Source organism: Hemibagrus wyckioides, linkage group LG07 (genome assembly GCF_019097595.1).
Source record: "Hemibagrus wyckioides isolate EC202008001 linkage group LG07, SWU_Hwy_1.0, whole genome shotgun sequence".
NCBI classification, from domain to species: domain Eukaryota; kingdom Metazoa; phylum Chordata; class Actinopteri; order Siluriformes; family Bagridae; genus Hemibagrus; species Hemibagrus wyckioides.
The window spans coordinates 5,890,937-5,918,924 of record NC_080716.1 but is presented as its reverse complement, the minus strand read 5'-3'; the positions used below and the strand labels follow the sequence as shown (position 1 = coordinate 5,918,924).

Genomic DNA, 27,988 nt, shown 5'->3' with positions numbered 1-27,988 from the left:
AGGACTCAAGGCAAAACTGCATTGAGTATAACAAAACTGCACCACAGTTTTTGTACAGTGCAGCTGGATTTCCTGTCACTGTGGGCTCCAGAGCACAGTAGTATAGAGCAGAGTCTGATACAGCAGCAGAGGAGATGTTCAGATCCACTTGTTTAGTTTTATCATCAACTTCAGCAGACAGACGTGGTGGCATAGGGTCAGTTTTAAATCCACTTAGAGTGATGAAAAAAAGGAACTCAGGTTTAGATTTTGGATGTTGTTTGTACCATTGTAGGTTATTTACTGAACCACTGTTTTTGTATCTGCAGGACAGAGTAACATCATCACCTTCATCTACAGCTTTATGAGGGAAAAGTGGCTCTATTGGATCTGCCATGGAGTCACCTGTCATAGAGAAGAGAACATAATCATTTTTATTTTTCAGTTATATAACTCATATTATACTTTTTCATCCATTTAACATCATAAAGGCTAATTAATCATTAATGTAACACTTCCTTTCTGAGAAGGTCAATGATAACTTACCTAATGAAAGCCACAGACACATGAATATAACAGTGAACATGATGAATGGTGTTAGCAAAATGACAATATTCTGAGGTCTTTCTGTACTTTATTATATTAACATTTCAGAGGTTCATGAAGCTCCACCCCTCAGCATCATATGACAGTGTCACCAGTTTTACTGACAGATTCTTGACTTACTGCATCCTGACATTACATTCAGTCTCACATGTGGAACAAGACATTTATCATTCATCTAATGAGGTAATAAGGTTTTAAATATTCTGCCAGGGGTCTCAAATTCATTTCTGGACCATATAAGTCCAATGTCAAGTGGATTAGACAATTAAACAATTAAGTACTTGTTTGTGTATTTATGTGACTACCAACATTGCACTTAAATGCATTAAATACATTTATTGCTTTTATCTGAAAGCTTTATCTTCAATCTAAAAATAAATTCATTAGGCAAAAAATAAAAATCCACATCATAGGTACAAAATCTACAATGTTGAGTTTCTTGAACATTTCCTGATAGAGACATGGTTACAGAGTGACAGCAGCACATGTTTATTAGTGGCTGGGTTTATTGTTTTATTCTGCCTCCTTGTGGAACAACAGAAACTGGCACTGTTTTCTGAATATTTTCATTCAATTACTTTCAACAGTGACAGGAAATCCAGCTGCACTGTTTTGTTATATTGAAAGCAGTTCTGAGGATAGTTTTGAATTTAGATGCCAAATTTGGGGATTTCTGTTTCTCTTGTGATTTATAAAGAGTTTATATTTTTGACACATGTTGGATTATTAGGAGATAATTTAGGATTATAGATAATAATAAGATGAAATAATATCTTAAGATATTAATTTTAATAAGAATAAGAATTAATAATAAAAGAATAAGAATTAAATTGTGTTAATTCAATAAATTGAATTAAAGTGCATTAAATTAAAAGAATAAGAATTAATAAGATAATAAGGATTTCCTGTCACTGTGGACACCAGAGCACAGTAGTATAGAGCAGAGTCTGATACAGCAGCAGAGGAGATGATCAGATCCACTTTCAGACTAATATTCTGTATTACTGTATATTACAGTATATTACTGTATAATGTATATTCTGTATTATTCTGACTATATTCTTTTCTAAACTTTTCTAAAAGTCAGAATTCTAATTCATCCCAAAAGTGTTGAGTGGGTTTGAATTCAGGGCTGTGTGCAGGTAACTCATTTTACTCAACACAGAACTATTCCACTGTTGCTGATTAAACCACTGCATCTGACTTTTATTATTTAAACATATCTTAGAGTTAGATATGTGTTACATCTCATGATTTAACATTATTTGATCATTTTTAATTTATGTGTTGAGAATCCTGAATCAATAATATATGATCCTGTGCCCATTGTAGTCTTAGATTTCTGTTCTTGGTGAACAGGAATGAAACCCGATGTGGTCTTTAGCTGTTGTAGCTCATCTACCTCAAGAATTGATTATGGACCACCATTTCAGTAGAGCTTATTTATTTCCTGATTGTGTGATGGAAACTGTTTTTATTTTCCACAATTCTTATTCTTAGTTATACATACTTTCAGGTATCCTGTAATTCTCAAAAATATATTAAAGACCCTGAAAAAAACACACATGATGTGTGTTTATAAAATCTGATGACACTGTGCATGATGACAGGATAATGCTAGGTGAAGTGCAGGCCAGTTGGTGGTTGCATGTGTAAAAGTTTAGTATTTAAAACAAACAAACAAAAAAATCAAAATAAACAATCAGTAATTCCTATTTCCTAAGTAGTTCTCCGTCACTCATTTAGTTTTTCCTAATGTTATATAAATGTTTTTTTTTATTCAGTTAAACATGTTTATTCTGAAGCTTAAGTTTATTTAGTCATTCCACTTGCTTTGCCACAGCCACTAATTTTCAGAATATTTTGTGATTAAAGTGGCTTTTGTTTGTCATGTTTCTCAAAGGTGTAATAAAGCACGTTTTGAAGTTACACTGCATTGTGTTAAATATTTAATGTTTTAAAGGATACATTTGTAAATTGTATTAAAACATGTTCAAAGAAATATCTAGAAAAACAAATAATTTTTTTAGCAGACCATTAATTAATATAATAACATTTGTAGTTTACAGTAAAAAAAAAAAGTGCAAATAAACAATAATTAACTGTTAATGCTTTTGACAGTAATTTACTGTTAATGTAGAAAATAACAGCTTTATGCTGTATTTCCAAAAACAGTAACCAACCGTAAATTTCAACAACAGCAAGACAGTTAATTTAACAGTAACTTGCTGGCAACTGTGCTGCCAGTAACTTACTGTTTTTTAACGGGACAATTTTTAAGAGTGTAGGTACGTTTATCAGAAAATTATTTGGGAGTGGACAGGAGTAGGATTAAATTAACAAAATAATGAAATAAAATAGTTAATAGTGTTTCTCTGACTCAGTGTCAGCTCTCGCACTTTATTGTAAAATCATTCTGATTGAATAGTTATTATTTAAATTATAAAGTACAAAGTATACAAAGTACAGTTAAACTACTACCATACAACAATATATGATGTTTGATATCTATATGTTAGTTTTTATTGAATATGATCCCAAACATAAGCAGAATTTTGAATAACCTCAGAATTATCTTTGGACTTTTTAAAAATTAACATTTTCCTAAGTGCAAACAGTATGATTATAAAGATGGCAGCACTCTGCCAAATAAAGAGTTGCATTTTTCACCATGGTCCAAGATCCCTCGAAAGAAATCATTGTTTCATTCTTCACAGCACTACAACAGAAAGAGTACATAGTAATACTCATTTGGCATATGGCATTTGGGCAAATGCATCCTGTACTATTAAAATATTTATTGGGATGAGTAATATTTGCCTACTTGCTTATGCAGGCAACTTTTGATCTTACCTTCCAAAGAGATCATAACAGCAAGTTTGAATTTTTGTATTAGTGGTATTGAAGACAAAATTTTTAAAAACATCAATACAATCTAGTTGAGGACATGAAAGGAGGCCTGGAAGTGGACAGAGAATACAATTGTTAAAAGTCATGAACATTCCGAATAGACTTGCTGGATGCTTCACACTTCAAAACCTCTGACCTCTATTTAAAAGTCTCTAAACTATGTTAACAACAATATAAATATATTATATAAAAATCTAAATTAAAATAATTTTATATTTAGTTTCAAAAATACATTATTAAATTTAGCTGATTGACTTGATAAATATGTTAAACATAAACTCAGCAAAGAGTTCCTTTATAGCTGTACACTTCACCAAACAACAATGCTAAAAACTTGCAAGGCAGTAAAAATAATCCTGTATATTGTTCTTGCTTAACCACTATCAGTCATAACCATTAACCACTGATAATCTTGGATTCTGGGTGGAGAATGATATGACAATCTTGATATGACTCTGCTAAAAAAAATCTGTTATCTGTTTTTACAGAGAGATCGGTGTATTGTGATATGAAGTGTCCTTTCATCCACCCATACTGATCATGGGTGATGACCCTGTTTCAAGCTGGTAGTGCACACTTTGAAAGCTATTACCTTAAGTGAAACTTACTAAACGCCATTTTGAAATGGTAAGTACAGCATTATGAATGAGACAATATGTAAGAGATAACTTTTCAAATATAATGTAAACCTACACAGCTAATGTGTTCAGTATTTAAACATATTTCCCTGTCAATCATCTTTCTATACTTTTCATCTAACATATTCTAAATAAGGTATCCATTCTTGACTGGGTTCAGAAAACGGAAATGGAAAAAATAAGACAAAAAATGGATCCAGCCTGAAAAAAGTGTGCTATGAAAGATTTTTTTGCTAGATTGCCCACCATTAATTACGCAACAAATGCAGTGAAACATACTTTATTTACAAATGTAGAGAAGTGGATTACTTTTTACATGTGTGCATCTATGTTAACCCCCTAAACATAAGGAAAAATAAATATAAAGTCCCATGGCACACATGTTTGCTTAATATGAAATAGGCATTTACAATTAGCAGCTTTTTGTTATCAGTATGAGTACTGATGAGCTCTGAAGAACTAATACTTATACTTACTCTAAAAATGAACATTATTGCATCCTGAAATTAATGCATCCCTACTTAGTATGCTTCAAAGATTTTTATGGTTATAACATGCTTACTAGACAAGCACTAGTAAGCACTTCTAAGTCATATTTACAATCTCAATGTCTAGGGCTCAGTATATTCTCGATATGTTACACTGAACATTAGCTGATTATATGAAACCTTGCCTTCTCATTTGTATGTTAATTTATTTTCCTATTTTGTTAATAGCATTTTTGCCTTTTTGAATTATGCTATATTGTATTGCAATTGACAGGATATTTCAGCTATAAAATGATAAATTCTTCGTCTGACTGTCATACTACCTCAGTTCCTATGAGTACACAACATAATAAACAGTTATATAACTAGTAGTCCATAATGACACAATTTGAAGATTGCACAGATGGGAGGTGATGTGAAAGTCAGATTACTTATACCCCTATAATATTATACAAAACTGAGATATGTCTGTGAATGGTTGTGAAATTGCAGTTGATTAGCAGTTACAGTGCTTGTGTGTATTACTTACCCGCAACAGAAGCATTAATCAGGGACACACAAGTGCCTGTGAGCAAGGCTCTTAGCACTAAAGCAGAAATATCACTTTTTCTTGAAGGACAAATGGAAGCTGTGAAAACAAAAATATTGACATGCTCATTATCAACACATAATTCTCATGATTCTTCTGGTTCACTACATTTTGTAACCTACAGATAATATTTACCACCTTGCCTGTAGAGTCTTAAAACATTTTAAAATAAAATTTCAAGATGAAAGGTAATAAAAATGTCAAATATACTGCTGTTAACAATTTAATATTTAATTCTGAGCTTACAATTTATGCCCAATTTAGATATCATTGAAGCCTAATTTGGTCAAATTGAAAAATTGGAGTAGTAGAGGCTGATGGAGCCAGAGTCTGAGCAGTATTTACAGCCAGTGAAACAGTGTATCTGTAAATGATCCACAAGAGGGGGTCGCACACCACACGATCTGACAACAACTCTTGTCACTCAACGCCGTCCCCAAACCACGTTTTGTCACGAAAACGCGCAACAGGAGGATCTGGAAATGCTGCGAGACTTTCGGTAGAGGTTTGTTTTGAAAATGGACATTGGCAGGGGTCTCGCTCTAAATAAATGTTAATTTATTAAAATAAATGTTGTGTCCACACTATTTTTGAAGCCATGTTGCTGCTGCTGCTTTTCTTCCGGTGACCTCAACTCTGTTGACTTGCTCTCTCATTGGCTGGAGGTCGCAGCTACAAATGACACCGTCGCCGACCGTCACAGATATTTAACATGCCAGATATCTGGATTTTGTCTGCGACGCATCAGTGAGCCTCTTTGATGCGTCGTTGAGTAGTTCACACATAAAGATTGCCGAGCGCTGATCACCCGCTGATTTTCCCACGATCACAGCCCGATCTGTCGGCGAGCTCGTTAATTTGCAAATCGGGCTTCAATCGGGCTTAAAATCCTGTAGTTTGAACGAGGCTTTAAGAAGCAGAGGGGTTTGTTAATCAGTTTCAGCTGCTTTGGTGTTAACAAAATTAACAACAGGTGCACTAGATGGGCAAAAATGAGACGACCCCCAAAACAGGAATTGTTTTTTAGGTGGCCACTGACATTTTTTCCCTACTCATCTTTTCTGACTGTTTTTTAGTAGTTTTGCATTTGGCTAGGGTCAGTGTCACTATTGGTAGCATGAGACTTCATGAGGGTGGCCGGAGGACCCAACATCCTCTAATGGGCACTGTGCTCACTGCCCAGCACCATGGAGCTCAATTGGCATTTGCCATTGAACACCAGAATTGACAGGTCAGACAATGGTGCCCTGTGCTTTTCACAGATGAGAGCAGGTTCACCCTGAGCACATGTGACAGAAGTCAAAGGGTCCGGAGAAGCCGTGGAGAACATTACGCTGCCTGTAACATCTTTCAGCATGACCGGTTTGGTGGTGAGTCAGTGATGGTCCTAGGCAGCATATCCATGGAGGGACACACAGACCTCTACAGGCTAGACAATGGCACCCTGACTGCCATTATGTATCGGGATGAAATCCTTGGACCCACTGTCAGGCCCTACACTGGTGCAGTGGGTTCTGGGTTCCTCCTGTTGCACGACTGATACCATTAAATGGCCCCCATGCTTGCCTGACCTAAATCCAATATAACACCTCTGGGATATTATGTTTTAGTCCTTCCGATGCCGCCAGGTTGCACCTCAGGCTGTCCAGCTCAGTGATGCCCTGGTCCAGACCTGGGAGGAAATACTTCAGGACAACATCCATCATCTCATTTAGATAAATACAAACACATGGGGGCCATACAAACTACTGAGAACCATTTTGAGTTGCTGCAATGAAATTTCAGCAAAATGGACTAGCCTGATGCATCATTTTTTCGCTTTGATTTGAATTCAGCCCTTGTAGGTTGATAATTTTCATTTCCATCAAATGATGTGGCATCCTTTCTTTCCTAACACATTACCCAGTCCATATTAGTATAGATATCCAGCATGATATTTTTCCCCATTGAGATCTGATGTGTTTTCAAAATGTTTCTTTACTTTTTTGAGCAGTGTACAATAGTGCTTGAAAGATTGTGAATCCTCATCAGATTTCAACAAGTCCTTAAAGCAGACAAAGTAAACCCAATCAAACAAATGAGGTAAAAATATTATACTTAGTCATTTATTTGTTCAGGAGAATTATTCAGTATTACATTTCTGTAAGTGGCAAAAGTATGTGAATCTTTGTTTTCAGTCTCTGGTGTGACCTACTTGTGCAGCAATAATTGCAAGTAAAAGTTTCTGGTAACTGTTGGCCACAGCTTGGAGGAATTTCAGCCCATTCCTCAGTGAACTCTGCGATGTTGGTAGGTTTTACTTACATGGACAGCTTGCGTCAGGTCCTTCCACAACATTTCTATTGGCTTGAGGTCAGGACTTTGACTTGGCTATTCCAAAACATTAACTTTGGTCCTATTTAATCATTCTTTGGTGAATGATGACTTGTGGTGTGCTTGGGGTTGTTGTCTTGCTTCTATTGAGATTCAGTTCACTGAGTGATGTCATGAAATTTTCCTTTAGAATTTACTCGTATAATTCTGAATTCATTGTTCCGTCAGTGATGACAAGCCATCCTGTACCAGATGCAGCAAATCAGGCCCAAACCATGTTTCACAAATGGAATAAGATTTTTATGCTGGAATGCAGTAGTTTCCTTCTTAAAATATAACGCTAGGTTTTAGAGTGCTTTTTGTTGGTCGACCACTCTGGGGAAGGGTAGCAATGGTCTTAAATTTCTTACTGTGGATTTGTGAAATCCAAACTCTTTAGAGATCATTTTGTTACCTGTTCCAGCATGATAAGTGACAACAACACTTCCACGAACATGTTTTGTGAAGAGATGAACAGATTTTGATTGATAATATTGGATCATTTTCCTGAATAAGTAAATGACCAAGAATTATATTTTTCTCATTTGTTTTTTTGGGGATAACTTTGTCTACTTTTGGGACTTGAAAATCTGATATTTATGCAGAAATATAAACAATTCTAATGGTTTCACAAACTTTCAAGCACCGCCATATAATATATCTTGCTTTTTTGGCTGATCCTTTTCTAATAATGTTTACAGAGGTTCAGTTTGATAATGTTATCTAGCAGGTAGATAGATTACAAGCTAGCTTAGGCATCACAATGAGCCACATTTTTATCTGATGAGAGTTGTTGGATACAATTATCTGATGAGAGATGTTATACCAATTTGCAACAAAACAAGCCATGGCTTTTCCACAGATCTGCCAATGTTGCACAACATAATCTCTTTGATACAAAGTTCAAAAGATGTCAAATGAAGTTAGCTGGGCAATCGGTCTCATATTGTCATACATATTTTGAATATATAGTCTATATACTAATTTGATAGGTATAGTTTGAGAAGTACCACTTGAATATACAATACAATATGCAGATCTCATTTTTTACATCTATCGGTACACATAGATGTAACAATTATACATTTACTATACATATACATTTCACATTTACTGAATTATTAATAAATTTCTACAAAAGTTTATCTCCAAATATTTAACACTAAAGCTTAATAAAGCTTAATGAAAACTGGACCATTGTACTTATTTCATTGAATACCCATCTATGAACTTTTAGCACATTAATTTTTTTCTTAGCTTAGATGTTTATGTAAAAGTTGATACTCACACATTCCTCCAAGCACAATTCCAACTGAACTGAAGTTTGCAAAGCCACACAGAGCATAGGTGCTGATGATCTCTGACCTGACCTTAAATGATAAACACTATGTACTATGGGAGGCAATCACTTATACTGCTTTTTATCATGTTTTTTTCTTAGTCATGTATTATCATAAGATAATTTTAAAGTTTAATTAAGTCAAACATTTAGTAGATAGAGAAATAATATGTGTAGGCCAAATTCAGAATGTATTCCTTCATATTTACATTTGAAACACGACATACTGTGGTTAGATTACAATGGATTTCAGATACTTGGCTTTAGAATAGACAGAATAGAACAACTCACTGAAATGTATTTTCCCAATTCTGTGCTGCCATTTAATCGATTGTTTTTCAGTTCTGCCAGCTTCTGATAAGCTATGAATTCATTAAGGAACAGTTTTGTCCCAATAAGTTCAGCCACAATGAAGGACTCATCAAATGGTATGCCCATCATGAAGGCCACAGGCATGAATACATATGAGCAGATGAGCTAAAATGTTGGAGGCAAATATCACTTTAACATACATCGTATTATTTATTAGCTATTATAATGAAGTACATAGTGATTGCAATGATACTGGACCTCAAATGTGATGTCTGGATATCCAACCATTCCTCCCAGCCAGCACAAAGTTGCATTGATAAAAGCTAAAATGGCAAGAAATCCAATCAAGTTGGCAGCTATGTTAGCCACAAGCCCAACAGAAGCAGATGCTCCAGAAGAAGCAGCCTCCAGGATATTCTGCTCACCACTTATGAAGAACAACAAATAGACAAATAAGTGCAGCTGTTGGACAAATTTCACGTATTAGGAACATTATTGTGTCACAATTGTTTTGGAACTCACCCGCCTTCTAATTTGATATTGTCTTCAGATTTAAATTTGCTCTCTTCTGTTTCAGGATATGATAGTTTGGACATGGCCAATGCACATGGTGCAGCCATTACAGAAGCAGCAATTAAAGAGGATGCATCAATCTGGGCAGCACAAAAGATTTTGAGCAGTGAACTGTACAATTTTTTGCCATTGTTCAAGTTATTGCTATTCAGTTGTTAAAAACCAAAAAACAAAACAAAGTCAGTTGTTTAGTACCAAATGGGCTGGTTTGAGTATTTTCAGAAACTACTGTTCTGGGAATTTCTGTCACTATAGTTTACATAGAAATGTGCTAATAACAAAAAACATCCTGCAACTATCGTAGAAAATTCTTCTGCCAAAGAAGTTCTTGAAGTCTGAGAGTTTTGATAGATTTTATTGAGAATCTATAAATAATTATGATTATTATGATTAATGTACACTTTGTTCTCTAAAATGTTGTACATAACACCCAGTTGATGAAGGAGATCAGAATAGAATGGCCAGACTGGTTTGAGCTGACAGGAAGTCCATAGTAACACAAATAATCATGATTTACAAAAGTGGTGAGCAGAAAAACATCTCAGAATGCACCAGACATTAAATGTTAAACTGTAAAATTAGAAAGAAAAAATCCCCTGGTCTTTTTCTAATCTTTATGTGCCCATTATATCCACAGACCTTGTTCTTGGCTGTCCAGAATGGAACCTGATATAGTCTTCTGCTTTTGTAGGCCATCCACCTCAATGTTTTGTGCAGATTGAGATGCTTTTCTGCTCACATTGGTATGAGATTTCCTATGAGCTTTCTTCCACATCAAAAAGGCATTTCCTCACACAGAACTGTCACTCACAATGTTTTTTTTCTCTTGTGACTGTTGTTCACTAAAATCCGCTGTGTCAGAAATACCCAAACCAGTTATTCTGGCACCAATACCCATGCCATGGTTAAAGTCACAGAGACCCTTTTTCCACATTCTGATGTTTGATGTGTAAAATAACTGAAGCTCATGACCTTTATCTGCAAGATTTTATGCATTATACTTCTGACACATTATGGCTGTTAAAATAACTCCATAAATGAACATGCGTAAAGGTGTTCCTTATAAAGTGAATGTTAAGTGTATTTTTCTGTGCTCCAGCGATGTTGAAAAGATGCTTAATCATTACTCAATAAAAAAATGAGTGACAATTTTTCTCACCCCAAATGAAATGAAAGCTCCCATCACACTGCCAGCAATTGTGGCAAAACCTCCAACAATGACAGCATGGATCTCAGAATTGGTCATGTCTTTTAAATAGGGACGAATCATCAATGGTGCTTCTGTCTAAAAAAAAAAAAAAAAAAAAAAGCAAAGATGCACCACTTACTAATTTCTTTGGTGGAAAAAAAGTTTACTTCAGTTCATATTAAACAAATAGTAAAAGGTACAAATTATGCATTTATCTGGTTGTTAGATAATTACATTAATGGGTTTAATAAAGAGATTACAGGATTAAAATTATATAAATTAATAGTGCTAAACATGATGTCTGTCACGGGCTCCCCAACCTCAACGCTCACTCGCCGAGGGCAGCAGCGACTGTATTAAGACAGTTGAAGTGTACGTGCCGTAAGTGCATGTTCTGTTTGTCTGCTTGCCTGCTTTTCCTGATTACCTGAGTTACGTTTTGCCTGCCTGCCCATTTGCCTTTCCCTGAGTTACACTTTGCCTTCTGCCTGCCTGAGTTAATAAATTACGTTTGGATTCTCTCTCTGCCCCCTGAGTTCCCCTGTTACAATGTCTGGTTAGCATAGCCTATAGTAAAGCACAAAGCACAAATTTAATTCCATCTATTTTGAAATTACAATGAATGCATGCATATTAGGCAGAATGTATTTTCCCTAAACAGAGACTCCTTCTTTTAGCTAGTACATATAATTATACTGACTAGTGAAATAATTCTGACATTTAAAATAATATGTATTATGTTACCTGTCCAACAAATATATTCCCTGTAACAGACAGTGATTCTGTAGGAGAGGTACCCATTGTTATCTGCATAATCCAGGAAATCTGTAGAGACAAACAAAATGTTCACAAATACACTTATTCCATGGATATTAGATACCACAATATTATACTGAATCTCACCTTAATGATAATCCATTGCATAACACCAAGGAAGTAGAGCACTGACATAACACTGCTGAAAAATACCACAATAGGCAAAGCCTACAGAATAATAGATATAATCAAGTGTTAGTTGTTTTATAGATCACACAAGAGCAGTTTAGTGGGTGTTCGACAGAAAGCTGATCCTCACTGACCTGAAAGGCAAAGATGCCTGATTCTACGAGATCGCCAAACACAAAAACTGAGCCAGCATGGGTGTAGTTTAAAAACGTCTAAAAAAACAAATAAACAAACAAACCAAAAAAAAAAAGTTATATAAGTATGTAAATGAAATAAATATGTACAGTAACTGTAGCAGTGAATGTTTTTAATTATTTATTATAGTTATTTAATTATGTTTTATACATGTAAATTGTACATGTATACTGTTTCACATGCATGCCTAAATCTTCATCTCATACTGTTTAATGAAACAATATGGCAAATACTTTTTAATTTGAACTTATATAAATGCCTTTAAGACAACAGCAATAAATAAAGACCATTATTTAAATCAGTCACCCTTAAGAGCTCACTGATTCATATGTAAAATCATTTGCTAAACCTGGATTTGTGCTCCCAGCCATTCGAAAGCTTTGAAACCAGGCTCAGTTCTTATGACAAACAGACCCATGACAAATTGTAAACCAAGCCCCCAGAAGACTGTCCTCCAGCACACCTGTGGAGAAAGAGCCAGAGTTTCTGTATATTTGTTTAATACCATTATAAAAAAGGGCTTATTACCTGTGGAGGTAAGAGCCAAGGGAGAGAGAGCTGAGTTTTGTGTGTGTGTGTGTGTGTGTGAGAGAGTGAGTGAGTGAGAGAGAGAAAGAATGTGTGTTTATGTGCTTTTTAAATAGTGACGCTGAAAAGCAAATCTTATGTGTACAAAATGTGTACAATTTGTGTAACGCAATAATTATTTAAAGGATTTTGGAAAGAAGTCATTAATACATGTAATGCATAATGCATAATAATGCATGTAATAATAATGCATATTTATGTGCATGTGTTACATCAGTGCTCACTTTATATCTGTTTGCAGAGAAGATGAACAAGCCGAGGAGAAAGAGACAGACACCACCAAAAGAAATGAGCTGCTCAGGGTTTTGCCTTGTGTCAAGTACCAACCAAGTCACCAACAATCCTACCACCACTAATATAAAAACCCTGTAACATACCAAGAAAAGAAAACAAGTCTGGTTTGTCTTCCTAACATAGATTAATTAAGTTAATTGTTTTTGTCATGATAAAAAAAAAACCTTTACATTTAGAAATTATGTTTAAAGATCTGGGAATATATAAAGAATAATATGTGTGACAAGTTAGGAAAGGTTGAGAATTATTGTTTAGAGCAAAGGTAAAGTGGGTGTTACCAATTCAGGTTTCAAAGCAGAAAAAACAGCTCATATTCAAAGTATATACTTACCATTTTATCCACCTGATGTTGGTTTGAAAACATCCAACGGCAGGCTTTAAGAAGTGCTTTATAGTGTCTCCCTTGGTCCTTTTCACAAAATCATACAGTGCAAAAAACACTGCCACACTGGTCAGGACAACAAGAGCAATGGCTCTCTGGAAGTTCAACCAGCAGGCAGCAACAAAATATGCCACATAGCCTGTATTGTAAAATGAAATACAAGACTTTTAGGATTACAGGAATACAGTGATATTAATAGAGTGAAATGATTTGCATTTTGTACCTGCACTAAGTATCCCCAGGACAATGTATTTGAAGATTCGAGAGTGAGTTTTCAAGAAGTTTTCAATAGCCTTGATGGGTTTGAATATATTGCTATGTATTGTCCACAAAGAAAATATAGTTATGTGCTTTATGTATGCATTGATTGTAATTTTATATTACTTGTAAGTTAAACGTTTGTAAGTTAAAAGCATTCGAAAAGGTTTAAGGATGCAATAGCCATACTATCCATACACACCTTATAAATGATTTGGACTCTTTTTCTGATTCTTTCTCTGCTATCTGAAAGTTGTGATCTGATGTAGTTTCCTCCTAGAGACCCAAATAGCTTACATTTCATTATTTTAAATAGGTAAATTACACAATCACATCATTAGCAGATGGCAAATTCCCTGAGCACCTACCTTGTCCTCAAATCCCAGATTATCCACTCCATTTCCAGTACTTTGACTGACATTTTTTAACTCTATGTCATCAATATTCACTGCAGAAAATTATAGAACATGAAATGTAATAACAGCCTAATAAAGCACAATTGCAATTTTTCAACACTCAGTAAAATAAATCTCCCATCTCTAAAACAAGAAAGCCCACAGAATTAAAAAGAAAAACAAGTAATGGCTTACTCATTGTGCTTCCTCTTCAAATGAGTGAAAAATGTGTCGTTGTAAAACCTTTACTACCAAGTAGAGCAGTAGGATCTTATTACTAATTAACTGCATGGTTATGTGGCCATTTCCTATCACATCTGTGATATCATTCTTGTAAGCGTAGCCTACATGCTTGTTAAATAATTATTGTAAGCCACAGCCACCATTCGTAGGGAGGGGTAAAGGATAGGACAATGAATTAAACTTTTCTTAAGTCATAGGCTTAGATTTAACTGTAAATGTTATTTAAATCATTAAAAGGGGGAACAAACAAACAAACAAAATAAACAAATGAGTAAAACACTAAATCCTGATAGTCAGTCTTATTATGTATATTATAGATAAAGAAGGTCCAAGTCCATGATTGTTCAGGTCTGTGGATTTGGAGGTTCACCCACCAGCAACAGTGTCCTTGGAAAAATGTGATTCATCGAATACAAAGTGTTTAGCTCGCCATCCCCATTGCCAAGAATAGAATTCAGAATCGAGTGTAGTATCCCAGATAGCCAAGTAGTGCTGGTGCAAAGTTGCATTCTGTCAGTGCTGGCCAAAAGACAGTAAATGGACTTGACCCAGCCTGTTGGACCAAACCAAAGTGACAAAGCATTAACTGATATTTTGAGTGTTCACACTGGTCAGTTTTTAGTGTTCTAGAATGCTGCATTTTTTTAAACTATATAATACCGTGATAGGCTATTTATTTGTCCCAACAAACAGACAAAGCAGGTTTCCTCTTTGTGGCCAAGAAAGGGGATGGACTGCATTAACTACAGTGTCCTCAATCAGTGTACAGTGAAGTAATCCTATCATTCTAGCATTCAGTACCATCAACAGTGGTGGCTGGTGCTAAACAATCTTGGGGGGATTATGTGTCATTACTGCTAAGAAAAAATATTGAAAATGTTACTGTTAAAGTGAATTTGAGTTCAATGTGGGTTTATTATCAGTAATGAAGTAATGAAGGTAATTATTAAGAAAAACACTCACACTGGAAACTTGAGTGCTGGAAAAGCACAGAGTGTAAGCTCGACCACGATCACTTGACTGCTGCTAAATTTGCTAATTGGGTCGATCTGGTCCAAGCTCCTTATTTCTTTTCTTCATCCAAATGCCTTGTTAAAGGGTATTTTTGTAAAGATTTTTCTTTCATCTCGAGATATTTTGCTTGCTTCCACATTAATCAGTACCTGTCCCCTAATTGACAATCTGCTGAGTGGTAATGAGACTTGTTTGTCTGGCTCCCTGCACACTCATATGAACGAAATACAGTTTTGATTTTTTTATATTAAATAAATGATAATATGACTAACAGTAGAAGAGTATGACTAAATGATTTTATTTCATTATTAAAATATATAATTATTTTTCTGTTTAAATATTTTATTAGGAATCCAGCTGTAAATCAATTGCCATTACATTTTTAGATATAGGCAAATAAAACATCTGCAAGCAATTGGAACTTACATTCAAACAGATATGCATGAAAAAACATCAGGAGTAACCATTTTAATTTTTGTTCCAGAAATTTTGTAATTTTGGGCACAAAGCATAGGAGTGCGACAGGTTGAAATCTGACACTTGACATTTGTCACATACTGGTAATACTTCTGGAAATATTTTATGTAATTTACATTTAGAGTAATGAAGCCTGTGAAGTATTTTGAACTGAATAAGACAGTGTTTTGCATTAATGGAGCATTTATGGACAAGTTCAAGACTTTGTTCCCAGATTTCAGTAGGGATTTCCATCGCAAGTTTTTCTTCCCATGTAGATTTAATTTTGTCCATAGATGGAGTTTTCATCTGTTCTAATGCTTTGTACAGGAAAGAAATGGTACTACTCTCACTATGGCTCTTACCCAAAAATGCATCCAAATACATGGGTTTAGCTGTCACATAATTAGCAATGTTGGACCTCACAAAATCTCTAATTTGAAGATACCTGAAGAAATGATTAGAAGGAATATTATATTTCTCACACAGCTGTTGGAAAGAAGCAAATTTTTCATTTATATATAAATCTCCTGTTTCGTAGCCCTAAATGCAACTGTTTTTGTGTCTTTAACTGTTTCCAAATACGACTAGAATTATGAATAATAGGATTGTGATTATAAACAGAACTAGCTATACTTGTTGACAAAAGTATTGCATTCATGGAATATGGGAGACATTCCTCCTTTTACAGCACCAACCAACTCTCCCCCATCTGAGATAAATCGATCCATGACGTCAGAGTTTTCAAGTTCGCAGCCCAATAGTAATGAAGAAAATTAGGTAAGGCGAGCCCTCCATGTATTTTAGCTTTACACAAGTGCTGTTTGTAAATTCCATGGCCTTTATAATCCCAAATAAAAGGAACCAATATAGTGTCCAATTTTTTTAAAAAAGTTTTGGGCAGGAATACGGGAATGTTCTGCACACATACAGAAACTGTGGGAGAAATATCATCTTAATTGCATTTATTCTGCCCACAAGAGAAATAGGAAGCGTCCTCCAGAAACCGATCATAGATTTAAGTTTAAACAAAAGGGATTGAAAATTAGCCTTAACTAAGTCAGAAAACTTTTTTGTTACTTCGATTCCTAAATATGTGAACTGTTCTGACGCAATTTTAAAGGGCAAATGAAGAAGCCAAGAAGAATCTTTGGACCTGACTGACATCAATACACTTTTATCCAAGTTAATTTTATAACCTGCAAATGTACCATATAAATTAATCAATTTAAGAATATTTGGAATGCTGCTATTGGGCTCAGAAATGAATAAAATTACATCATCTGCATATAATACTAATTTGTTATCAGTACCCTTGGTTTGGTAGCCTTTGATACCCGGATGGGCCCGAATGGCCTCAGCCAGAGGCTCAATCGCTAGTGCAAACAAAAGTGGTGAGAGCGAGCAACCCTGTCTCGTACCTCTCTGTAATTCAAAACTAGGGGATATTGTTTGATTAGTGAGAATTCTTGCACGTTGGCCAGAATACAATAGTTTAATCCATGAAATGAAATTACATCCAAGATTAAACTTCTTCAATATAGCAAATAGATAAGGCCACTCTACTAAGTTGAATGCCTTCTCTGCATCCAATGACACTATGGCTAAATCATGCACCAGGTCTCTGGAGGAATACATGATATTAAAAAGACGTCTAAAATTAGATGAAGAGTAGCGGTTTGGAATAAAGCCAGTTTGATCTGGATGCACCAAGCTTCCAATCATCATGATAAGTCTACGTGCCAAAGTTTTTGCCAGAATTTTTTGGTCCGTATTTAGGAGCGAGATCGGCCTCTAAGAACCCAGTTCCTCTGGGTTCCTTCCCTTTTTCGGGACTACAATAATAATAGCCTCGCCTAGGAAAGGTGGCAAGGATTGATCCATAAATGCCTGCTGGTAAACCCTATATAAGTATGGTCAGGGGCATCGCTAGGGCTATTCATTCAGGGCTTGAGCCCCGGATGTTTTTAATCTAGCCCCGAATGTTTTATCCCGAATTTTCCACCGGAGTGTAGAGGAATTAATGAAATGTTGATTGTTTTATTAGAGCACTGTTGCCGTTTACTGTACACGATTTTGACTGACATCTCTGCGCGCACACACACACACACACACACACACACATACATACACACACACACACATGCTCTCGCCAAAATACCGTGAGAGTGTGCCCTCAAATATGCTCTAGAACTGTTCTCGCGATACTTTAATGTCCTACACCCGTCGGTTTGCGTGGCAGCACTTTCACACCACATGACTTAAATACCTTACAGCCCTTAAATGGGACAGCAATAAAAATGTCAGAAAACACAACAATCTTATTATTCCGATAAAAGTCTAACTTCTAATATTTAATGTTAACACAGTTGATTAAAGTAGGCTAACAAATGTGTTGTGTCAAAAAGGAGGCCCACTGTCTTTGATTCTGAAAACCCCTCACATATAGGACTCTTTAGAATATTATTCCATACCCAAGACCTACAAAAGCCTTAAATTAGATCATCCTAAAGATAGATCTAAATAAAATCTAAACTGTTAAAGCGCTAAGACATTACAGTCTGAACCTCATGACTTTCTATTATTCAACTAATGCAGTATTTAAGTTAAAATACAGACATGACTTAGGTGAACAATGAACCAGAACAGACTCCATCATTCGGCTGTTCCGTCTATTGATAAAGGAATTCTCAGCACTAGAAATACTAGTATGATAATTGACTGTTTTGCTCAAGGCTCAGAGATACTCTCTGATGATTCCACCCTCAAAAAAATAGTATAGAAAAGTCATCAAGAGCATGAAGTAGACAAGATACAAGCAGTAAGATAGCTGAGAGAATGAGAGATGAGAGAACAATAAGAGAAGAGAAGCTGTAAACAAAGAATAATTCATACAGTAGTGGCAGCATAAATCAGGAATGAAATAATAGGTGCATGTATAATATAGCTTATTGTAAAATAATAGTAATAATAAAGGATCTGCATGGCACTGCCTCACACATAAGCAGTAAGAGATAATATTGCATGGTATACCTGTGTGAGAGAAAATGTAATGAATTTAATGAACTCCTTTTTTAGTAGCAATACTCTGAAATGATGGGAGGAGTCAGAAAAAAGATTGCATTAAATTTTCTAAAGTTGCATACTGTTTGTGTTAATTTGTGTTTATTATTAAACAATATTACATAAAAATGCCCTTACAAAACGTGTTATTCTTGCTTACCCCCTCTCCTCAATTAGCCCCGGATGTTTTGGGCTCAGCCCCTGATGTTTTCAAATCCTACATACGCTCCTGAGTATGGTGATAGTATTTCATTAAAGACTTTATAAAATTCATTAGGTAATCCGTCTGGGCCAGGGGCCTTGCATCCTTTTAAAGAATTTACAGTGTCTGATATTTCTTTAATAGTAATTTCGGCATTTAGCTCCTTAACTTGCTCCTGATTTAATGAGGACAGGTTCTGTTGATCTAAAAACTGAGCCATAATTGTAGGTTCCAAATGTCCTTTAGATGAATACAGAGATTGATAGAATGAACAGAACCTACTATTTATATTCTTAGAGAATGTAAGTTCTCCTGTGTCTGATTTAATTTTATATATTGTCTTCTTCTTTTGGGTTTTCCCTTCAGGAGTCGCCACAGCGAATCATCTCTCTCCACCTATCCCTATCTTCTGCATCCTCAACACTTACACCCACTAGCTTCATATCCTCATTTATTACATCCATATACCTCCTCTTTGGCCTTCCTCTTTTCCTCCTGCCTGGCAGCTCCATGTCCAACATTCTCCTACCAATATACTCACTCTCCCTCCTCTGGACATGTCCAAACCATCTTAACCTGGCCTCTCTAACTTTGTCCCCCAAACGTCCAACATGAGCTGTCCCTCTGATGTACTCATTCCTAATCCTGTCCAACCTTGTCACTCCCAAAGAGAACCTCAACATCTTCAGCTCTGCTACCTCCAGCTCTGACTCCTGTCTCTGTCTCAGTGATACTGTCTCTAAACCATACAGCATGGCTGGTCTCACCACTGTCCTGTACACCTTCCCCTTGATTCTCGCTGAAATTTTTCAATCACACAACTCCCGAACACCTTTCTCCACCCATTCCAACCTGCCTGCACTCACTTCTTTACCTCTTTCCCACACTCTCCATTACTCTGGACTGTTGACCCCAAGTACTTAAACTCCTGTACCTTCTTCACCTCTTCACCCTGTAATCTTACTGTTCCACTTCCCTCCCTGTCATTCACACACATGTACTCAGTCTTACTATGACTGACTTTCATTCCTCTTCTCTCCAGCGCAAACCTCCACCTCTCCAGGGTTTCCTCCACCTGCTCCCTGCTCTCACTACAGATCACAATGTTATCTGCAAACATCATTGTCCAAGGAGACTCCTGTCTGACCTCCTCTGACAACTGGTCAATCACCATAGCAAACAGGAAGGGGCTCAGAGCCGATCCCTGATGCAGTCCCACCTCCACTCTGAACTCCTCTGTCTGCCCTACAGCACACCTCACCACTGTCCTGCTCCTCTCATACATGTCCTGCACCACTCTGACATACTTCTCTGCTACTCCTGACTTCCTCATACAGTACCACAGCTCTTCTCTTGGCACCCTGTCATACGCTTTCTCCAGGTCTACAAACACACAGTACAACTCTCTCTGACCATCCCTATACTTCTCCATCAACATTCTCAGAGCAAAAATTGCATCTGTTGTGCTCTTTCTGGGCATGAAGCCATACTGCTGCTCACAAATTTCCACTACCTTCCTTAACCTAGCTTCCACTACTCTTTCCCATAGCTTCATTGTATGGCACATCAACTTTATCCCCCTATAGTTGCTGCAACTCTGCATGTCACCCTTATTCTTAATGATCGGCACTAATACACTTCTCCATTCCTCAGGCATCTTCTCACTCTCTAAAACCCTGTTAAACAGACTAGTTAAAAATTCCACTGCCACCTCTCCTAGACACTTCCAGACCTCCACCGGGATGTCGTCAGGACCAACTGCCTTTCCACTTTTTATCCTCTTCAAAGCCTTCCTGACTTCATCCTTTCTAATCTTATCTACTTTCTGTTCCACAGAGTTCACCCCTTCTACTATTTTTTCCCTCTCATTTTCCTCATTCATCAGCTCTTCAAAAAAAACCTTCCATCTCCTCTGTACACTCTCCTCAATTGTGAGCACCTTTCCATCTCTATCCTTAATAACTCTAACTTGCCGCACATCCTTCCCATCTTGATCCCTCTGCCTAGCTAACCTGTACAAGTCCTTCTCTCCATCTCTAGTGTCTAACCTAGTGTACAACTCATCATACGCCTTCTGCTTGGCCTTAGACACCTCCCTCTTCACTCTGTGCTGTAACTCCTTGTATTCCTGTCTATTCTCTTCAGTCCTGTCCATGTCCCACTTCTTCTTATCTAACCTCTTCCTTTGAATAATTCCCTTGAACTTCCTCATTCCAACACCAAGTCTCCTTATCTTCTTTCCTCCTTCCAGATGACACACCCAGCACCTTCCTTCCTGCCTCCCTGATCACTTCTGCTGTAGTTTCCCAGTCATCTGGCAGCACTACCTGACCACCCAGAGCCTTCCTCAACTTCTGTCTAAATTCCTCACAACATTCCTCCTTTTTCAGCTTCCACCACATTTTCTTCTCCATCTCTATCTTTGACCTCTGCTTACAGACCATCAAAGTCATCCTACACACCACCATCCTATGCTGTCTGGCTACACTCTCTCCCACTACCACTTTACAGTCACTAATCTCTTTCAGATTGCCTCTTCTACATATGATGCAGTCTACCTGTGTGCTCCTACCTCCACTCCTGTAAGTCACTCTATGCTCCTCCCTCTTCTGAAAATAAGTGTTAACCACAGCCATGTCCATCCTCTTAGCAAAGTCCACTACCATCTGTCCTTCAAGGTTCCTTTCCTTAACTCCAAACTTGCCCATCACCTCCTCATCACCTGTGTTCCCCTCACCAACATGTCCATTAAAATCTGCTCTTATCTCTCACCTGTTGGAATATTTTCTATCACCTCATCTAATTCACTCCAGAATCTCTCTTTCTCCTCTAACTCACAACCTACTTGTGGGGCATAACCACTAACAACATTCAGCATCACCCCTTCAATCTCCAACTTCAGACTCATCACCCTGTCTGACACTCTCTTCACCTCCAAGAACATTCCTCACAAACTCCACCTTCAGGACCACACCTACCCCATTTCTCTTACTATCCACACCATAACAGAATCCTGCTTCTATACTGCGAGCCTTGCTACCCTTTCACCTGGTCTCCTGTACACACAGTATATCCACCTTCCTTCTCTCCATCATATCAGCCAGCTCTCTACCTTTCCCTGTCATAGTACCAACATTCAGAGTTCCTATTCTCAGTCCTACACTCTTACCTTTCCTCTTCTCTCTCTGTCTACACACTCTCCTTCCTCCTCTACTTCTTCGACCAACAGTAGCCCAATTTCCACCAGCGCCCTGTAGGTCCACGGTGCCGATAGCTGTCGTTGTTAACCCGGGCCTCGACCGATCCGGTATGAAATTTAGAGTACTGACGATTCGCATGGTTAAATTTGGCAATGTTTTACGCCGGATGCCCTTCCTGACGCAACCCTCTCTATTTATCCGGGCTTGGGACCGGCACAGAAGTCACTGGACTGTGACCCTATGGCTAGATTAATTTTATATATTGTACGTTCCATTTTTTTAATATTTTTCCATAGTTGGATGTTTCGTATTCTCCATTTCTAATTCCTGAATTTGCACTTCCAATACCTCTGACCCAGGCTTACTTCGTTTTTTTTTATACATTTGATATGAGATAATACAATCTCTAATGAATGCTTTAAATGTATCCCATAACACTCCCATAGAAATAACAGGTTTGTCATTAAACTCAAAAAAGGTTTCCATTTCTTGCTTTAAGTAATTATTAAAGACTTTATTTGTAAGTAAGTGTGAGTTAAGCCTCCAGTTTCTTTGAGGTTTCTCCATGTTATCTATTTTAACAGAAAATGTCACAGCACTATGATCGGAAATGTTATGATACTTAGCCATACAGACCTGAGGCATAAGTTTACCATCCGGAATGAAATAGTCTATACGAGAATAGACATTATGGACTTGAGAATGAAAGGAGTATTCCCTAGACGTCGGATACAGAACTCTCCACACATCAGACAAATTAGAATTGTTTATATATGCATTTAAAAATTTACTGGAATTGGAGCTAGCTATTTTTTTTTGTGGGGGATGATTTATCTAGATACGGATCTAGGACAGTTGAAATCACCCCCATTATAAGATTTGTATCTGAAATATTTGTGATTAGTTCAAACATTTTTTTGAAAAACTCAGGTTTGTCACAATTGGGTCCATAGACATTGACTAGTGTCAGATGCACAGAATATATTTCTCCAATCACTATTATCTATTTATCTGCAATAGTTGAATTATGTTTAGTTGGGACTCCTTTACGGATAAGAATAGCTGTTCCTCTAGACTTGGTAGAGAAATTGGAATGATATATTTGTCCGATCCATTTGCATCTCAGTCTGGCATGGGTGTTATGTTTCAAGTGAGTTTCTTGTATAAACATGATATGCGAAGACAACGATTTTAAATGGGATAGTATTTTTCCCCTTTTGACTGGTTCATTCAGTCCTTTAACATTCCAAGTCGAGAAGTTTCCAAGAATTTCCTTTACATTTAGGTTACTAACCATAACCCGTGATTACAACTGACATCTTAATCTGCTCCAACCCATTACCCACACATCTGCAGTCATTACTTTGAAAAAGCACTGACCCACCCTACCAACAGAACTTCAAATAAACAAACACAGAAAAAAAATGTACAGCACCATTAACCAGTAGTAGTAGTAGATGGCAATAAGAACGAGTAATAAAAAACAAAGGGCAAACAAAAGGCAAGCCAACCTCCGCATATCACCTCGTAGGGACTTCACTAGAGTCCAATAATTGTGTCCGCTACATAAAGAAACTTCGATAAGACAACAGACCTACATCTCGGACTTGTAGTTCAAATTTACTTGTCTGTGCTAAACTGCTCAATCGCAAATTTCCATGCTTCGTCTGTGTCTGTAAAAAACTTCTCACCCTCGCCAAATGTCACCTGCAGCTTCACAGGATACTGGATACCGAACTTCACACCGGGCTTATCTTGCAGGAACTGCCTGACTCTGGCAAAAGTTGCACGATGCTTGAACACTGCCGCAGGGTAGTCTCTGAGATCTGGATGGGGTGGCCGTTAAAAGTTAGCTATTGATGATATTTTCCATGATATGGCCGTGGTGCACTCTAGCAATTAACTGACGTGGGGATTCACTGTCATCTGGGCGAGAGCGGAGAGCTCGGTGCGCTCGGTCCAGAATAGGAAGCTCGTCTAGACCAAGTACCTCCATGAGCAGCTTCGCAACAAATTCTGTAGCACCTTGACCATTTTCCATTCCTTCCCGTACGCCTGCAATTCTTATGTTATGCCTTTTCGAACGGCCTTCCAGATCGATGCATTTCTCTGTCAATTTCTCCACCTCTATGGAGAGATTTTTGACCTGAGTTTGCAGTTTTGTCACAACATCAATTTTCAAATTGCATCAATTTTCCTCTCCAGCATCACCATCTCTCCCTTCAAGCTCTCTTTAATATCAGTTTTTACCTTACTCAGATCCTCTCGTAGAGATTCAATTGCAAGCAGCACTGTGTCGTCCTTCGCTGTTGAACTGCCTTCCTTCATGGCGCTCACGGCCTCGGTCAGACTTTCTTCCTCTGCATTGTTTTTCTTACCGTGCTTCTTCACCAGCATTTTAAGCAGTCAAATTAGTCTTGAAATTGAACATATATAACGATATGTAAAAGCTACGGTATGATTAATGAGCTGTCTGTTGTCTCGTTTCATGAAATTTAAATGAAAATCCACGGAGCTACAGAAAACACGTCTTACTCCATCTTTCACCCGGAAGTCCACAAAATATATAATTATTTTTAACGTGTTAAAGTAGCATTCTCCTCTGCATTCTACCTTTAAGGTAGCCGTGCCCCAGTGCCCCCTATTGACCAGGTGTCACTGACCATCAACGGCTGCTCGGACTTATGGCCTTCCTAGTTTTTTAAGAACAAGGTCTCAGCCATGGTGGACAGTAAAGTATCTACAGCATTTCCTGGGGTTTGCAAACATTTACAGGGAGTTCAGCTCCATCGCCCTTCCACTCATTGCTCTATTAGGGAGAGTCCAAACACCTAGCATGGAATCCTATGGGAGATGACACAACTAAAGAAAGCATTTTGTGTTACCCCCAAACAAACCAGGCTTTTCATTGTGGAGGTTTATGCTGCTGAAACCGGAGTGGGGGCTGTGCTTTTGCTGTGCTTTGGAGAGAAGACCAAGTTGCATCCATTGGCCTTTTTTCACATAAGCTGTCCTCAGCAGAACAGAACTATGACATGGGAGGCAGGGAGCTGTTGGCTGTATGCATGTTCTGCAGCTCCAACCCTGAGGACTGGGCACAACTCACCTTTCCACACAGCTCATTCCAGTATTTGCTTGGCTACCAGACCCCACTCCTTCCATGGAATGTCAACACCACTGATTCCCCTGCAGTTGATGCCTGGTTTGGATGCCACAACTAAGTGTGGGAGGCCACCCTCACCCATAAAGTCAGGGCTGACTACCAATGCGGCTCCAATGCCTAGTACCATCCAAGAGACAGAGTCTGGCTGGTAACCAGAGACTTGAGGAACCCCACAGCCTGAAGCTCAGCCCCAGGTATACAGGCCCTTTCCACATCATCAGGCAAGGCCCTGAGAAGCAGTGCTGGGTAAAAACACAGACTCCAACTTCCAGCCACCAACAACACTCCTACATTCTCAGTCACCTGACTTTTGATTATGTTCCTTATATTGTATGTTTGTTTTTATATGTTTGTTACCCTTTTAAAAGCACTGTGTATTTAGTTGTTAATTATGAGGTATAAGCTTTGTTCATGTGATCTGTGATGTAACAAAGGCCATGTTTTGTTTAAACCCCATGGGGTTTATTGTTTAGCACTCCTTTTACCAACACCTATGTTTGACTGTTCACTCCCTGTGACCTGTTTATGTTATAAAACCTTTACTGCATTTGCATCCTTTAAATATAAGAGAGTACATGGGATTATTACTTATGCCTAAGTGCCAGCTTTCCGTATCTTCTTGTCCCACTTTCTGTTTAAACCATTTCATTTTGTCAGTGTCTAAGTCCATTGCCATTTGTAGTAGTTTATGTTTGTACCTAAAAAAAATTGGTTAACACAAGCAGCAAATGACTAGGCTAATATATTTACCATCAACTTAACGTCAGTTCTATGAGGTGCTTAATGTAAAAAAGACATCCTGATATTTAGTGACTTGTTTCAAATAATATTTTTTTCAAAGTTTCAGTGTGTCACAATAACCTTGGAGAGGTAGATGCAAATACATGTGTGTATCTACTATCTTTTTAGCTGTATTTTTGTCAGTGCTATACTGTCAGGAAGTCATACTTGGTTGTAGGATGAAAATGTAGGTGGAAAAACAGAATTATTAAAAAAAGAAGAGAAAACCATTCAAATAACGAAGTCAATAGCGAACATCAGGATCCAATCACACTAGTCATAGTCAAAAAGTCTTTTTGAGTCAGATGCATATCTTTCGTTTGAATGTTGTATACGTTTGTATGTTACATAAGTAAAGTGTGTATAAGAGTGTATAAAAGTAAATGATAGGCCCTACTTGAATGAGTGTGTGTGTGTGTGAACAAGAAACAGGGAGCAGGGGATGGACATAGGCTCACGTGCCTCTGTGCGTTTGTGTGTATAAGAGAAAGAAAGTTGTGGAAAATAATCTATTAATTTATTACCTTTTAATAATGCATGTAATACATTTAATAAAGTTTGTCTTATTGTTGCTCACAAAGGGACTCTGGACTGGTACATAGGGCAATTTGACATGAGAAAAACAAATGTCACTGTTATCAAATGACCTTTATTCCTAGGTGTTGCAGCAAAATGTGCATATCAACATAAGAAGAAGAGTGTAACAAACAGTTCCATTGCCTAGGCAGGTTTCAGTAAATCTGTCTAATAAATTTAATTTGCACCAAGTTATGCAAAGGCTTCTTTAGATGAGAAGTAAAATACCTGATAGATTATCAGGCAGAATTCATAGTGTTTCAAATAATGATAAGCAAGGAGTTCCTACATTTCTTATGCCGGCTTCATACTGCACGATTTTCATGGGACCACTGTTACTTTTTTACACTGCACGACAACTTCAGTCACTTCTCTGTTCACACTGCACAATGGATCAGCGACAGGGGCTTTCACACTGCATGACTACACAATAGGAAGAATCTCCGACAACTCTGTCTGTTTTTTTGTGAGCCAAATGGTCAGTGCGGGGAACAAGGATTGTGCATTCTGCATAATTGACCAAATGAATAATTTTGCAATGTGCTGCTGCTGATGCGGCTGGTCAAGCAAATGTTTCTGCTTTATTTCTGTTTGATGTAATTGTAAAGCTTGTTTATTTTGATATAACTATATTTGAGACATTTTTTGTCTGATAAAAACCTATAAACTCTGTTAAACTATTATATTGTGCTCAAACCGAAGCCGTGCTGAAATTGTGGTCTATAACTCCTCCCCGAACTGCCCACTGCCTGTATCTCTCTCTCTCTCTCTCTCTCATTGGCTGTAGGTCATCGCCATGGTATGTTTCAGTCAAAGCTCCTTTTACACTGCACGACTTTGAGTCGCCGACAGGTCTAGATATTTAGCATGGCAAATATTTCACAGGATTCACGACTCATCAGCGACCAAGTTAGACCGAGTTTTTGGCCATTCACACTGCACAATTGATCACTCGCATGCACACACACTGCTTTGCCTTGATTTTGCAAAACTAGTTGGCGACTGAAAACCCGGCATTAGGGACAGCCTGATCTAGTGCAGTCTCAGCCTTGGTAGCTGTAGATAACATAAACAAATGGGTGATATCTAGTGGCAGGAAAGAAAGATAGTGTAAGAGAAATTAGAACTACTCAATTAAACAGGTTAATATGTCCCTTCCTTGGGGTTTTTAAGATTGTGAACTATGTAAGGCTCCTTTATTGCTTAAGTTTACTTTTATAATAAGGTTTCTGCTGATTCTGAGAATTTTTGGTTTCCTT

General features: G+C 37.4%; 1 protein-coding gene across 1 annotated transcript; it reads right to left on the bottom strand.

Moving 5' to 3' along the window:
- Window positions 1-244: 244 nt before the first annotated feature.
- Window positions 245-14,619, bottom strand: LOC131356034 (sodium/nucleoside cotransporter 2-like). Its single transcript, XM_058394777.1, has 18 exons — window positions 14,228-14,619; window positions 14,006-14,085; window positions 13,840-13,913; window positions 13,603-13,694; window positions 13,329-13,518; window positions 12,928-13,069; window positions 12,465-12,578; window positions 12,055-12,132; window positions 11,879-11,959; window positions 11,720-11,800; window positions 10,946-11,071; window positions 9,736-9,866; window positions 9,472-9,640; window positions 9,193-9,378; window positions 8,851-8,932; window positions 5,151-5,249; window positions 3,439-3,544; window positions 245-3,304 (listed from the first exon to the last, which is right to left on the bottom strand). Exons 1-18 carry the CDS (start codon window positions 14,229-14,231, stop codon window positions 3,190-3,192), a joined length of 1,950 nt encoding a protein of 649 aa, XP_058250760.1. The 5' UTR covers window positions 14,232-14,619; the 3' UTR covers window positions 245-3,189.
- Between the last annotated feature and the right edge of the window lie 13,369 nt (window positions 14,620-27,988).

What these genes read in the sequence shown, in the direction of transcription:
- LOC131356034 (XM_058394777.1), bottom strand. An exon ending in AACATCAGGTGGATAAAATG is followed by an intron (nt 13,070 to 13,328) that starts GTAAGTATATAC and finishes GGTATGTTACAG; the next exon opens with GGTTTTTATATTAGTGGTGG. An exon ending in AATTGGGAAAATACATTTCA is followed by an intron (nt 8,933 to 9,192) that starts GTGAGTTGTTCT and finishes TTATCATTTAAG; the next exon opens with GTCAGGTCAGAGATCATCAG.